Below are 16,551 nucleotides of genomic sequence, written 5' to 3'. Positions count from 1 at the left end.
TGGAGGAAAGATTTATATTTATTCTGAATACAAACACCATGTCTAATCCTAACTACCCATCATCCATAAAGCACTTTAAGGTTTGCTGGGTGAGACAGGTAACTATTATAGCCTCCATTTTCTAGTTGGGAAAAATGAGGCTCAGAGAAGTTAAATGATTTGCTCAAGGTCATACTGGTAAGTAGAACCACTAGGATTTGAACCCACTCCTTCTGACTTGAAGACCAGTGTTCTTTTCACCTTCTAGGCTAGTTAACATGAAGTGCTTGTCAATGGAAGACAAAAGCTGAGTGTCTCTTATCCTTTGCTCTCACTATAGGACTGGCCCATTTCTTTGATGATATCTTTTAGGTTATGCCACTTTCTGCACACAATTTTTCATTGTTAGTCCACTGTGTCCTATTTATACCTAACATGTATCTTCTCTGTTGCCTTTTCAAATTTCAGTTCTTAAGAGGCTGTTGTATTTCACACATGATTCATCATAGATGCCACACCAATTTTGAGAAATAATATCTTAAGTCATAAAGAGTTTGGTAAGAAGTACCAGAAATTAGTATCTCTTTTAGTTACAATTTTTCTGAGAGCATAGGGAGATCATGGCAACTGGTCCCATCACTTCCTGGCAAAAAGAGGGAGAAGAAATGAAAAGAGTGTCAAATTTTTTATTCTTGGCATTGCAGATGGCAACTACAGCCATGAAATTAGATGCTTGCTCCTTGGAAGGAAATCTATGGCAAATTTGGACAGCATACTAAAAAAGTAGAGACAGCACCTTGCTGACAAAGGTCTGTATAGTCAAAGCTATGGCTTTCCCAATAGCAATGTATGGCTGTGAGAGTTAGACTATAAGGAAAGCTGAGTGCTACAGAACTGATGCTTTTGAATTATGGTGCTGGAGAAGATTTTTGAGAGTCTGCTAGATATCAAAGAGATTATATCAGTCAATAGCTAAAAAAAAATTAATCCAGACTATTCACTGGAAGGTCAGATTTTGAAGATGAAGCTTCAATACATTGGCCACATAATGAGAAGACAGGAAGTGTTGGAAAATACTCTAATGTTGGGAAAGATTGAAGAAAATTGAACATCGAAGACTGAAGAAAAGAGTATGGCAGACAATGAGATGGATAGATAGTGTCATGGAAACAATGAACATGAAGTTGGGCAGACTTTGAGAGATAGTGGAAGACAGAAGGACCTGACATGTTATTGTCCACGGAGGTCACAAAGAGTTGGATGTGACTGAGGAATGAGGGGGAAAACTATGGTCAGTCAACAAAACCGATTGAGCACAGACCCTATGTGTGATAGAATATACATGTTGTACCATTGTGAATTACACACTTCCTAGAGTCATGAAGACGTTAGTTTGAATCTAACCTCAGATATGTTCTAGCTATGTGACCCTGGTTAAGTCACTTATCTTCTAAGTGCCTCATTTTCCTCATTTACTTTTTAGGGTTGTTGTGAGGATCAAAAAAAGATGTTTGTAACATGCTTAATAGCATAATGCCTGGCACATAGTAGGCCTTTTCCTCCCTGCCTCCCTCCTGCCCTTCCTTCCTTTCTATTCTTCAGTTATTTCTTACTCTTACCATGTGACTAGCACTTCTCTTTGCCATACACTTTTCTGATGATATTCTCTACTCCACTTCTTAAGTTCTTTTTTTTAATGTGTTGTAGTCTGCTTACTTTCCAATTTCTCCACTGCCCTCTGAGAGATACTCATTTTTGATTCTTCAGAGACTGTGAGTGTTCCATGACTCACAGTCACACAGCAACGTTGTTAGAATAATAGCATTAAAAAGATGGGCTTTTGTCACCTGGAGAAGCTTGGAATCATTAAAAGAGCTCCACAAATTCCCAAAGACAATCTAGCCAGCCCTCTTTTCCTGTTTCATTCTAGGCCTAACTTATCCATTTATAAATATTTGTATCCATCCAGACAGACAGACACACACACACACACACTTACTTATAAACAAGTGCATGAACTCACTCATGAACAACCTATATCTATATCTTTTTCTCTCTCTGTCTTCATGATGGAAAGGTCTATGGGTTGTCCATCTAGCTGCATGTGATAATCTGTACAGCAGACATTCTCCATCCATGTGGAGCTTCCTGGAGGTTTCCAAACTCTTTGGAGTGGTTACAAATCTTTTCAAGAATCTCTCTACCTATCCTCCTAGGATTGTCGTGAGGATCAAATGAGATAATACTGGTAAAGTGCTTTGGACAGTGCCTTGTACAAAGTAGGTGCTTAATAAATGCTCATGTTCTTCCTTCTCTGCAATATTCTAGGGCCTGATTCAGATCATACAATGTCATGTGCAAACAGGAGCATCTGGGGGACCTCCCCATCCAGTCTTATTCAATAGGCACTAGATTTCCTTAGTGATCACAGAAAATATCTTTGGCAACCATACATCTCCCTGTTTTATGATTTTTAAAAATATTAATGAATGGTGGATTGCTTAACAAGGCCACTTCTATTTTTCCTATTTCATGTAATTTTGAATGATTTTAATGCATGCATGGAGACATTTTGTTGGAAGAAAGCCTTTAAGGCTATATTTTGCTTCACTGAATCTAATTAATTTTTAAAAATAATCAACAAAAATAAGAGTGAGATCTTGTATTCTCTACATCTTTCAGTCACTTGTTGGTAGTAAAGATATTGTCCATTGTAGAATATCACTTAGAAGAGCTTGACTGTTTCCTACTGATACTTTTACTAAGGAAGCTCTTGATCATTGTTTATAAGATTATCACAAAAAGTATATGCAGTTGGGAAAGTAGGGAAAGTAGGCATATAGATTGGTAATATTCTTTCAGTCTTTTTTTTCAATATTGATACAATCCAAGATTTTTTTCCATGGATTTGATGTCTCTTCTTTCATATGCCCTTCAGAGCAGAAATGTTGTTCTATTTAATTTTGTGTCTTTTATAATGTCCATTAAGGTTTAGCATAGCTTAGTGGAAAGTGCCCTGGACTCTGTGAGCCCGTCTCTCAAAGCCCTCAAAATCTTGTCATCTCCAATGTTCAACTCCTCTATGTACAACTGATCTAATCCAGCTGATTTCCCCTCATTGACCTCTTTAATTCCATTTCTATGTCTTCTATAGACATATGTGGGACTATATCATTAGAGTTCAAGTGGGATGGCCCCACTGACCTTGGTGGTGAAAAAGAAATTTGTCATAAACATCTTCATACATCTTTTAAAAAACCTTTTCTCTGTTTGTTGTCCTTTTATTCACACACATTACCTCTTAAGCAGTGAAAAGAATCATATCTCTTAAAGCAAGAGGGACCTTGTGCCATCTGGTCCAACCCCCAACTTAACAGAAGTAACAATAATGTTTCCATCTTTTGACTTGTCTACACTGTCCTTGGTCTTGATAAGTTTTTTTAAAAAGTTGAAATGACAGAGAATATATGAAGGAAAAGAAATCTAAGAACCAAAGACTGTTATAGCTCGGTGGAGAACTGAGGTCCTAAATGTGAAGCGACTTGCCCAAAGTTATATAGGCATGTACTCAATCTTGATCCTTGGATCAGCAGGCACTATATAGAATTTTTAAATTCCTCAGAGCCTAGTATAGTGCCAGGTACACACTATGTGTGCAACAACTGTTACAAATGAACATTTTGGTGTTGTTCAGTCGTTTCAGTTGTACCGGGCTCTCCATGACCCCATTTGGGTTTTTTTCAGCAAAGGTACTGGAGTGGTTTGACATTTTCTTCTCTAGCTCATTTTACAGATGAGGAAACTGAGGCAAACATGGTTAAGTGACCTGCCCAAGGTCACACCACTGATAAGTGTCTGAGGCCAGATTTGAACTCAGGACTTCCTGACTTCAGGCCTAGTGCTCTGTTTACTGCACCACCTAGCTGCCCAACAAATGAACATATGAACTTACATAAACAAAATCAAGTTCCTATCATAGTTCAAGTCTCATTATAATCAAATCTCATTACAGCTACCAAGGAATTCAGTTCGACATTGGTCTCTCGTGGACCTTATCCAAAGACTTTAATCACCTGGAAATCCTGGGAAGCCTATGCTGTGATCCATCTTCACCTGCTACATGATGACATCATAAAAAGGGTGGTAATCAGTGATAGTAATATAATGCTTTATGGACTCAAAATTCTATTGTCTTCATTTTCTTAATCCTCCTAATAACCTCAAGAAACAGGTAATATAGATATTAGCGATATTTTATGGATAAGGAAACCAGGGCCCAGAGAAATAAAATAATTTGCCTAGATCACACAGCTTGTTAAAGGGACCAAGACTCAAATCCAGGTCTTTTAACTCTAAAGCTACTGCTATTTCCAGCACACCATACATATACCTCTGCTAATGTATAGAGTATACTAATGTAATAATGTAGAGTATAAATTAATTACAGTAGGGGATGAGGGGATGCAGAGAAAAGAAGAAGGTAGAGATGATGAGGGATAACCAGAGAAGGTTTGTGGAAATAGGCAAGTTTTGAGCCAGGTTGCAAAAAGTGGAACCCTCTTTTTTACGATTTTATTTATTTTATATTTATTTTATTTATATAATAATAATGATATTAATTGCCAGAAAGGAAGACCATTCTAGAATGGTTTAGGGCAGGAAGGTAGGGGTTGAAGACAAAAGAGCAGAAAACAGCCATGAACCATGACTAACATTTGCTGATTTGCTAGGAGCTCAAGTAATGGTATCAGCTCACCTCAACACTTGTCAGCCACTGGCGGATGGACATGAACGTCTGCTTGGCTGTGATGTCGTACATCACGATGACACCATCTGCCTTGCGGAAGAACTGCTGGGTGATGCAGCGATACCTGTCAATAATGGATCCCCCCAGCTCTGTCAGAAATGTAACACTCCACCCCCAATCCCCCAAAGAAGTGGAAGAACCCAGATCTTCAGCTAGATTCTAGGAGGACTACTCAACATGGAGTAGGAAGTAAAGGAGAACATGGAAGAGGGTTAAGTTGAGACCAGAAAAGTAGGATGTCAGTGTGGAAGCAAAGGGCATTTCCTCACCTCTCCTGCCCAGCTGTGTCCCACAACTGCAAGGCCACCTGGGATTTGTCCACTTTCAATGTCTTTACTTGGTAATCTAGCCCTGCAAAGTGAAAACAAGGCCTGTTAGGGTTGGCCTGGGCCTGTTCATAGGACATGGGTTGCATCTTACATTGTAGAATCACAGAAATTTAGAGCTAAAAAGAACTTTAGAAATTACCTACTACTCCCATCTTACAGATGAGGAAGCTGAGGCTGAAAGAGATGAAGCGGCTGGGGTTATTTTCTGAAGTAGCATGCCCAATCTGTATTTACTCCCTCCTTCATGGAAGGAAGAAACTTAGAGAACACTAACTTCCTTCTTAAAGGCTTTTTAGGAATCTTCTCTTGAAATGCAAGCATCCCTGGAAGAGGCCATACCATAAACTCTACTAACCAATACATGGGAGAGTATGAGGGAATTAGAAGGAATCAAAGTCAAATTCCATATTTTTGCCTACAGATAGGTTGGTTACCCACCCACAATGCTCTTCCCACCCCTGGCCATCCATGCCATGTCATCATTATAGGGGCTGTCTAGAGAGCATATGTCTTGGGATATGCCTTAGTAAGGGTCAACACCAGAATCTTTCAGAGAAAAGGAATTTTCTCCTAGTGGCTTAGCCCTCTTAATTATATTAACCAATGATAATTGGTTCCAGAAAAACATGAAGAGATATTAAATGACATTATAGGAGTGAACTCCTTCCATGAGAATAAGGTTACTAAAGTTAGCACTGGATGACAGACCAAACTTGGAATATGGTATGTTAAGGGGTGGTTAACTGTGTTGGTCAGGAGAACCCTTAGCACGCAAACATCTTTAGAGTAGAAACAATGTTCTGTCCAACTTGGCTAACTTCACAGTGTCTCACAGAGTTCACTGCCACCCTGGGGAAAGTGCCCTGGGCTTTGGGTTCCTGTTGACTTTGCCACTTATTGTATGGTTCTGGGGCAGTTATTTAAATGCTCTGAGTATCAATTTCCTTGTCTTTAAAGTGGAGACTATAATACTTGTGCCACCTATTTCATAGGGTTGTTGCACGGACCCAGCAAGATGACAAATAGATGGAAAGTGCTTTGCAAACTTATAAATAATAACATTTATAATAAAAATAGCATTTCTATAGCGCTTTCAGATTTGCAAAGTACTTTTTAAATTTTATCCCATGTTACCCTTATAACAACCCTAAGAGGCAGGTGCCATTATTTTCTCCATTTTACAGGTGAGGAAACTGAGGCAGATAGGTTAAATGGGGCCACATAGCTAGTAAGTGTTTGAGACTGGATTTGAATTTCTTCTCCTGAGTCCAGGTCCAGGGCTCTGTCTATTGTGTCACGTAGCTGCACTACATGAATACAAGCCATTGTTACAGCACATGTTTAATGAATGTTTCCAATCAATGAATAAATGTGTTCTTTGATCAATAAATTCCTCTCCCCTAAGTCTTTCTCATGTGACTCCTCAGGGTCATATGGAAATGTTGAAAGATTGAAACTTTGTTTTAAAGGAACCAGATCTAAAAGTCGGCCAGATCTATCTCCTGAATCTTCCCACTCTCACAGAATTACATAGCTGTTAAGCTTCTTAGCCTGATGACTTAGGATAGAATAGGGCAGCTCTGGCAACACAGATGGAAAGAAAGCAGACAGAAAATAATGGACCAAGAACAATACAGATGACAAAAAATGCCATCAAATATTGCTTCTAGGTCAAGGGTGAAGTGCAGCTGGGCAGTGAGGTGGGGGGAAAGACAAAGGAATCTGATGTTTAGATTGGGGAGGAAGAGTCCAATCATTTACAATTATACTTTCAAAGGGTTTTCACATTCATCATCCCATATGGTCACCAAAACTTCCCTTTGACAAGTTAGATATCAAGCAACCCCTTTTTAAAATAAGGAAACTGAGGATGAGGAAAACCAACATGGTGTTAAAATAGAAGGCATACTAGATTTGGACTTGGGAGACCTGAGGCCTAGACCCAGCTCTTCCCAGTTCTTGTGACCTTAGGCAAATCACTTTTGACTTCTGAGTCTATTTTTCATCTGTAAGATGGAGATAATAATAGTTGTACTGTTATTATAACTCACACAGCTGTTGTGAGGGCCAGAGAACATGTTGTATAGGAGGCTGTAGTCTAGACAAATGTTATTTTAGCATGCTGTGGCTAGAGACTGGAAGAATTCACTGAGCTCTGGCCTTTATTTTTCTTTTTTACTTGGGAAATCTCAGGGCTAACTGCTTATTGTCAAAGCAGTTTGAAATGGATTGGGAAATGAATTCATAGTTAGTTTAATTTTTTATTTGCCAAAGTCTAGGAATCTGAGAAAGTTGTATCTCTTGTAGGAGGAAAGGATGGGCCCTCTCTTCTCTCTGCCCGGAGTAAAGGCAGCCTGTGTGCAGGGCTGTAACCAAGAACTAGTGCTGAATAAAGGGGAGCAACAAGCAGAGAGAATCCCAGAACAGTTGAAGTGGAAGATAATCTGGCCCAAGACTTAGCCAAGATCACACTATGAGTCAGTGGCACATGGGGATTTGTTCATTGCACATTATTCCATAGCTGTTTTGTTCTGAGACTTCTTTATCTAGGAAACTGGACCACAAGTTCTAAGCCCCTTAGAGCATAGATGCCTCCTGCTTTTGAGTGAGTGAGTGAGTGAGTGTGTGTGGGTGTGGTGGAAGAGAGAGAGGTCCTAAGCGGGAGAAGGCCGGTCGGGTGCTAGCTGATGACATCACTCCTCTGTATTCACATCTGCTTCACCTCACCGGTCGAGGAAAATCAGCTCAAAGAGACATGTACGGTCTAAACAAAGCAAAAGAAATACATTCTGCAATGCAGGTGCTCTGGAAGACTCTGTAGTGAAAATCCAATGGGTTTCTTCTTGTTACACTCTCAAACGGCCAGTCAATCCATCCATCAATCAATCACATAAGCCTGGATTGAGTGCCTAAGGGGTAGCTGGAGCAGAGTGTTGAGAGCTCTCGAAGGAACTCACTATCTGATGAAGGAAGGCAGACTGATTAATATGGGACCAGAGAGGGTTTGACTAAACAATCCGGTGGTAGAATTTTGATGCTATTCAACTACCACAATGGTAGAAATCATGGAGGGGAAGTTGAATGGAATGGTGGGTTTCGTTCAGGAAAGCCTTGCAAAGGTGGACCTCAAGGTACAATTTAAATAAAGGGAAGCCTTCAGCATTTTGTTGTGAAGAATAGTGGACATGGAAAAAGTCCTAAGTCCAGAGTTGAGACCTGGGTGTGAGTCCCAGCAAGATCTTATGAACATGAGCTCACACTTGTGAGCCATAGTTCACAACAGGTGAATCACTGATGATAGGCAAATCACTCTAAGCCTTAGTTTCTTCATCTTGAAAAGGGTGATAATGATATTTGTCTCACCTACCTCACAGAGGGTTGTTATAAGGAAAGTACTTTATAAACCTTAAAATTCCACATAAATGGGAACTGTCATTATTTAAAAGACAGAGAGAAAATAGCTACTTCAAGCCTGGTTTGCCCTGGGTGATTCTCTGCCATTACTGAAAAATAATAGGGACTGGATCAAATCCACCACGTTCAATGCCATCATTTTATAGATGAGGAGAGAGAGGCCCGGCCAGGATAAATTATGTACTCAAGGTCACAAAGGTATAATAAGTGACAGAGTCTACAGTTGAACCAAAGTCTTCTGACTCCAATTCAAGAGCTCTTTCTGAACCACACTTACAGACAACTCTCAGGATAGTGACTAAGACAGTAGTGGGCATGGAGTGAACCAACTGAGAGAGCTAGTTCCTGAAGACGAATGGGGAAAAGAATGGATCAGGGAGGATTCTTAAGTAGAGAATGAGGACTGGCTGTTTTCCAAGCTCCATGAGGATAGAACAAGAAGGAAGCCTAAACTTCAGAGGGATTAACATTAGTGAAAGAAGGCAAGGTCAATGAGAAACACTGGAAGTGGTGTATGAGAGTGGATGTTGGAATCGCTGTCTCTGGTACAGGCAAGCAAGATCACACAGGTTGTGAGTGACAGAGCTGGGATTTGAACCCAGATCCTCCCACTACACCAAATCAGGCACTGCAAATGCCTCCTCAGTGTTGTAGATTTAGAAGTGGAGAGGACGTTAGTTATCAAACCCAATCCCTTTATTTTTCTTTTTTTTTTGAAGCAGTTTTTTTTCTTTTTTCTTTTGGGTCGGCAATGGGGTTAAGTGACTTGCCCAAGGTCACACAGCTAGTAAGTGTTAAGTGTCTGAAGCTGGATTTGAACTCAGGTCCTCCTGACTCCAGGGCCAGTGCTCTATCCGCTGCACCACTAGCTGTCTTCCCCCCTTTATTTTTCAAATGAAGAAGTGACTTATCCATGGTCACAGAGGACAGTGAAATCAGAGGACCTTGGGAACCTCTGATGTCCAGGGAGGGGCTCAGATGAAGAACCTTTGCCAGTTTCAACTTTGTCTAGAGCTGGTCCTGCTATCTCTAAGAGATAAGTAGCTTGAGGCCATATGCTGCATGTTTAACATAAAGCAAGATGGCACAATGGAAAGGAACTGGAGTGAGATTCAGATCACCTGGACTCTAGGCTCTGGGCAATTAGGTACATCATTTAATTTGTCTTGGTGTTAGTTTCCTCATCTACAAAATGAGACTACTTGACTATGTGATCCAGAAGGTCCTTCCAGGTCTAAAATTTTTTGACTCTATTATTCCATGCTTGGTTATTTAATGGGGGAACTCATCTTACCAATCCTGTACCCACTATGTACCACCTATCAAGCTACTAAGCTGAAAAGACAAGGCAGTCAGCACCTCCAATCCAACCACTTCCTACTTCTGTCCTTCTGGCTTTCTGCCTCCAGATCCAGCTGAAAGGTGTCTTAGGGTCCCATGCGCCTTCAGTCCTACTCTAGGCACTGGAGGGAATGACAAAAAGGAAACAGTTCTTGCCTTCAAGGAATTTGCATTCTACTAGGAGGGGGAGGAGTGCGATAAATACATAAATAAGAAGATTTCATCAAGGAAATTTGAGCTGGGAGAGAAGACATATCCTCTAAAAAAAAAAAGAAGGAAATTTCAAGTAGCAGAACGCAACTCACCAACAGTAGCTGCTGTGCCCGGGGAAAATCGGTCGTCACAAAACCTCTTCAGAAACGATGTCTTCCCCACGCTAGAATTGCCCACAAATACAATCTTGAAAAGTCGATCTGGGGAGTTGGAAGAGCTCTTCTCCTAGGAAGAGGTAGATAGGTCTGTCCACAGCTTCGAAAGCCCTCTGGTCCACCCGTCATCTCGTCAAGCCTCCCCATATTCCCTGTGCAGATCAGCGTAGGGGAATGAAGGCTGAATTTGGAGTCAGGAGACCGAACTGTGAATCCTGACTCTGCTACTTATTACCTGGGTCATATAGCTAGTAAGTGTCTGAGGCCAGATTTGACAAGTTCTGACCGTACAGCTTCCCCCGGCCCTCAGCTTTGTTATCTCTAAGTGAAGGGGATTTGACTAAATGACCAACAGTCCCTTCTAGTTCCACATCCCGGGATTACTGGTTTGAGTAGTCACAGCATCACAGTACATAAAATGGAGCCTGGAGAGAAGAGGAGCTCATGTGGCAAGCTCTGACCTCTGACAGAGTTATCTTTGGCCTTAGAACATTAAAACACTCTCTAGTGTGGGAGAGAGGGAGAGAGGGAAACTCTTCAATCCTGCAACAGTCATCACAGCTAATTTTTCTATTGTAGATGCTGGATGATAGGGAAGGAAAGCTGCCTTTAACTATATTACTTAGAGACTAAGAAAGCACACGTGGAGATCAAGGGAGCCCTATTCCTATCTCATCAATAAAGCACTTATATATAGCACTTATTAGAGAGCAGTTAATATATAATAATGGTACAGTGTCAGGTTCAAATCTGGCCTCAGACATTTACTAATTGTATGACCCTGGGCAAGTCACTTAATCTCTCTATGCTGCAGCTTGCTTATCTGTAAAATGGGGATAATAATAGCACCAGGGTTGTTGTAAGGATCAAATGAGATAATTATAAAGCACTTAGCCCAGTGCCTGGCACATAGTAAGCACCATATAAAGGTTAGTTATTATTATCACTACTCCTTATATAAGTTGGTTTTATCAGTCTAAGTTTCCTCACCTATGAAATTGGGTGTATAACTCTTTACTACCTACTTCACAGCGTTGTCATGAAGAAAATGTTCTGTAAATCTTAAAGCATTATAGATGTGGACAATTATTATGATTGCTAAAGATCTTCTCCCTTCCATTATACCCAGTTTTACTTTAGAGCAGAGCTTTTTAAACTGGAGTCCATGAACTTATTTCTGAAAAAAAAATTTTTGATAATTGTATTTCAATACTAATGTCATTTTTTGTAATATTATATATTTTACTTTAGGTATTTAAAAACATTCTTCTGACAAGGGATCTACAGTCTTCACCAGATTGCCAAAGGGGCCCATAACCAAAAAAAAAAAAAAAGGCTTAGGGACTTCCCCATCTTCCTTGTAAACTGCCAGGATAGGAAAGGTTAGGTAAATCACTCTAATCCCAAATTAATCCCACTGGGTTCAGTAAGGACAAGGGGGTGGAACAGAGCTTTTATCCTCTGTCTTTCATGTGGGGAAACTGAGGCCCAGAACAGTAAAACAAAGTGACTAAAGTATCACACAGGGAATTATTGGCAGAACTAGATCAGGAGAAAAACAGTATGTTAGTTCAGGGCTCTTTCTAGCAGTCTACACATACTCTCCAGGAAGTTGCTTACTCACCCAGAAATTCTGCCTCTGAGTTCAAACATAATACTTCCTGAATAAATGAGAAGCCTCTTTTGGATCTACTTAAAAATGGATTTGGTGGAATTAACTCCTCTCATTAAAAAAAAAAATCTGTAATGTGACAGTAATGAGTTGTAGAAAAAAATCATTATAGCATTTTGGGGAGAAACCAATACTTAGGAAAGAATTCAAGGTCAATTACAGGAATTTAAATGAAAGACAAAACATTTCCTTGACAGGGCCCCTGCCCCTCAGTCCTCCCACCTTTTCTTTTTTCTTAATTCACCTAAATTCACAAGGACTAACTTTCATGCCACAAACATCATTCCATTCCTCATTGTTATCACCTTTCAGACAAAAAGCTCGATAATTCACTTTATCATTCTTCCAGGCTATTTGCTACCAAGTCAAATTCTCCTCTGTCCTCAAGGGTTTGGGATTATAGGGTTAGAGCACAAGGGAACTTGGAGATCATTTAGCCCAACTCTTTCATTTTACAGATAAGAGGAATGAGGTTGAGACAAGGAAAATGACTAATTTCATGTCTCTCAGACAGCTCCTGCCCCAAGTATATGTAATACATGCCTTACTCTGTGACTATATAACATGTTGTGACATGAGGAGTGATAACTTTATATGGAAATCCAGGGGAAAATGACCCAGATCTTACGCAAATAAGCACACAGAGAAATTTCAGGAGAGAAATTTCAGGATAGCAATAGCTCTGTTGTAAATGGTAACAACATTCAAAATGCACACTGGACCTCAGAAGACCTGGGTTCAAATCCTAGCTCTGCCTACCTATATGGTCTTAGGCTTGTCAGGGATCCTCTTTGAAGCCCTATTTGTGTCTCTATAAAATGAAGGAGGCTGGACTACAGTCCTGTTTAGCTCTAAATCTTCTGATCTCTGGAAAAATGTTCAAAGCACTTTAGAATGGAGAGTGGAGGTGTCAGGGGCCTAAAGTTCTAAATAGGGGCATAAGTTCCCATCAAGTGACCAAAAAAAGATTCCTCAGAACTTTAGGAAGATTTCTCAAAGCATCTTAGTACTAGGAGGGTCCTAAGAGATCACCTAGTTCAACCACATTTTAGAGATGAGTAAACTGGGACTCAAAATAACTTATTCAGGGTCACACAGGTAGCGAGATTGTGAGAGGCAGAGCCAAAATAGCACTAACTCAAGGCTTATTCTGATGAAAGCACTTTGTGAGTTTAAAGCATAAGTATATTTGGAACTATGATTTTATTGGTATACACAACTAGTAGGTAAGAAAATCTCTCTACCAAACCAAATCAACAGTTGTTCTACAACTTAAAACCTCTTAAGAAAGAGTTGCTTGGGCCATTTAGAGGTTAAACAACTTACCTAGGGTCATACAATCAGTATGTTTCAGAGGTAGATTTAAGCCTAGGTCTTCCTGACTCTATGACCAGCTCCCTAGCCACTATATTACACTGCCTTTCTGGGACTGTTATGAATAATCACTCGAATGTGATGTAAGGAAGCTCTATGGGGAACCCAGAGGGTCCATGTTTTATGAGGCACACACAGATGATGAATGCGTGGATGCACTCAGTGGAGTTCCTGTGTTGCCCTTTGCATCCTCTGCGATGGGATGGCTGCCATGGGACAAAAGTAGAAGATGGTGATGTACTAAAACAAGCCAATATGAAATAACCCCTTACAAGGATCCCTGTTTCTTTTCCTACTGGCTGCCCTCGAGGAGATATGGGTTCCAAGGGTGGTGTTTGTTGATTCTCCTCTTTATGCCGCCCAGCGCTCTCCTCCTCTTCCAGACATCTACTCAGCTGTCCCTCAGATTGCCTATCCAGAAGCTGAGGCAGGGGATCTTCCTCAATGGAGATAATCCTTCTGAGAGCCCGAAGACCCGGCCCACTGGCCCCAGGATCCCCATCTGTGATCCCATTCAGGCTAACGGAGCTTCTCCTTCTTGGTATACTGAAGACATCTTCCTCCTCAATTGAATAGCTATAGGGATGGGGTAGGGGAGGAGGGAGAGAAAAGGAAAGGAAGGAAAGCACACACATACAAATACATTAGTGCAAAGAAATTTGGGATGGCCTGGCAAACGTGAGATTGGTGGGCTTAGTTATCTCCCTTCACATACTGGTGGAAAGAGAAGATGAGAATAACATTCACTGAATTATAGATTTACAGAATATCAGAGTTGGAAGACACCACAGAGGGCACCTAACTGAATCCTTAATCAAAGTATGTCCCTTCTGCAATAGCCCTGACAGTGGGAAATTCACTACCACATAAAAAGCTATCTATTCCATATTTAGATAGTTCTAATTATTAGGAAGATTTTTTTTCTCTCTCTCTCTTATGTTTAGTCAAAATCTGACTCTGTAACTTCAAATTACTGATCCTAATTGTGCTTCCTGTGGCCAAGAAGAACAGGTCTAATCCATCTTCTAAATAATTCCAGCAATTCTGGCTGTATATTGGGTTAGTATCCTGGTGCCACTATTTATTAGCTGAGTGACCTTGGGCAAATAAGCCTCTCTGGGCCTCAGTTCCCTCATATGGTAAATAAATCATTAGGGCTACCTAGTAAATGATCTTCTAGTTCTAAGCACTTCCATCACAAATAGCTCCAGTAGAGTAGCAGGTTACAAAACAATTCTACAAAAATCAACAGCATTTCTATATAGCAATAACAAAATCCAGTAGGGAATAATAAAAAGGGAAGTCTGATTAAAAATAATTACAAAATGCATAAAGTATCTGGGAGTCAATTTAAACACAATCAATACCTGTAGAGATATAATTACAAAATGCCCCTTGAAGAATTAAACAAACAACTTAACTAACTAAAGGGATATTCAGTACTCATACATAGGCCATCCTATTATAATAAAAATGACAATACACCAAAATTAGTTATGGATTTAGTGTTATATCAATTAAACCACCAAGGGAATATTTTACAGATACAGACAAAATAATAACAACATTCATTTGGAGGAATGAAAGATCCATAAAACCAATGGAAATATTTTTTTAAAGTAGGAATGAAATGAGGAAATAAGCACTTCCAGACTTCAAACTACATTATAGAATTGTAATTATTAAAAATATTTCATACTGATTAAAAAATAGAAAAGCAGTTCAATGGAATTGACTAGATGAGGAAGAATCAGAAAAAACTGAACTCAATAGTTCAGTGTTAGATAAACCTAAAAAATAAATTACTTAGAGGAAAAAAAAACCCTTCTTATTTGGCAAGAATTGCTAGAAAAGATGGCATGCAACTTGGCATAAATTAGTTTTAGAGCAACATCTTATACCATATACTACAACAAACTCAAAATGGATGTGACCTGAATCTTAAAAATGTCATATCATATAAAGCCTCCTATTGCCTCCAGAGAAAGAACTGATATTGATTGAAAACAGACTGGGCTGAGAATCTCATGCCCAAGAGGCTGAGCCTTTCTCATGCCCACTTGTCCTCATGGGTGTTACCTGGCCTATGTGATTTATCACTAATAAACTTAAAAAAAAAAAAAGAAAAAAGAAAACAGACTGAAGCATGCTATTTTTCACTTTCATTTTTTCCTTTTATTCGAGTCTTCTTGTACAAAATGACTAAGATGGAAATGTTTTATATAATTGCACATGTATAACCTAGATCTGATTGCTTACTGTTTCAGGGATGGAGGAAGGGAAGGAGGGAGGGAAGGATGGAATTTGGAACTCAAGGCTTTAAATAAAAATGTTTTTAAAAATTGGAAAAAAAAGAACTAAATAAAAAAAATGATGTCATATCATAAAACAATGTGAAGGCAGCTAGATCAAGTACTTTCCATATTTATGGGTAGAGGATGAATTTTTAACAAACAAGGGATAAAGGCAATTACAAAAGATAAAGTAGGTAATTTTGATTATATGAAATTGAAAAACTTTTGTAAGAACAAAATTAATGTAATGAGGATAAGAACAGAAGCTGTCAAGTGGGAAATGATCTCTAATAAAGGTCTGATCTTTACGATATGTGGGCAATTATAAGAAATATGTAAGACAAAAACTCATGCCCAGTTGATAAATGTTCAATGGATGGAATTGCAAAGTATTAACAACCATATGAAAGAATGCTCCAGATACCTGAAAATAAGTGAAATGCAGATCAAAACAACCTTGACATTTCATCTTATGCTTTGCAAATTGGCGAAGATGGGACTAGTCAATGCTGGAGATGCTGTGGAAAGGTGTGAGCACTGATGCACCATTGGTGGAGCTGTGAACTGACCTAATCATCCTGGAAAGTAATTTAAAATAACATGAAAAGAAGGAAGGAAGGAAGGAAGGAAGGAAGGAAGGAAGGAAGGAAGGAAGGAAGGAAGGAAGGAAGGAAGGAAGGAAGCACTTATTAAGTACCTACTATATGCCAAGCATTGTACCAAGTACTTTACAAATCATATTTAATTTAATCCTCACAACAGCCCTGGGAGGTAAGTGCTATTATTATCCTTACTTAACAGATGAGGATATGAAGGCTGAGACAGGTTAAGTGACTTGTCCAAGGTCACACATCTCATAAATGTGAGACAAAGGAATACTAAATGGATTAGGGGTACCCATTAATGTCATTTTAAAATGGCTTTTTATCAAAAGATAAAGATAACTGAATTTATGTAGTGTGTTAAAGTTTAT

General features: G+C 39.5%; 1 protein-coding gene across 6 annotated transcripts in view; it reads right to left on the bottom strand.

Moving 5' to 3' along the window:
* Positions 1 to 16,551, bottom strand: part of CRACR2A (calcium release activated channel regulator 2A) — a 228,984-nt gene that overhangs the window by 15,780 nt on the left and 196,653 nt on the right. For all 6 annotated transcript variants that reach the window (XM_078155925.1, XM_078155927.1, XM_021001581.2 and 3 more), the window contains 4 exons: positions 13,557 to 13,860; positions 10,176 to 10,308; positions 5,056 to 5,137; positions 4,736 to 4,850 (listed from right to left, as the gene is read on the bottom strand). In XM_078155925.1, the coding sequence (XP_078012051.1) occupies positions 4,736 to 4,850; positions 5,056 to 5,137; positions 10,176 to 10,308; positions 13,557 to 13,860 (634 nt within the window). The remainder of the gene's footprint in view (positions 1 to 4,735; positions 4,851 to 5,055; positions 5,138 to 10,175; positions 10,309 to 13,556; positions 13,861 to 16,551) is intronic.

The sequence above is a fragment of the Phascolarctos cinereus genome, unplaced genomic scaffold (assembly GCF_003287225.1).
Source record: "Phascolarctos cinereus isolate Bilbo 61053 unplaced genomic scaffold, phaCin_HiC Scaffold_1;HRSCAF=81, whole genome shotgun sequence".
Classification (NCBI taxonomy): domain Eukaryota; kingdom Metazoa; phylum Chordata; class Mammalia; order Diprotodontia; family Phascolarctidae; genus Phascolarctos; species Phascolarctos cinereus.
The sequence above is the reverse complement of the archived record's forward strand: the minus strand, read 5'-3'. Positions and strand labels throughout refer to the sequence as shown.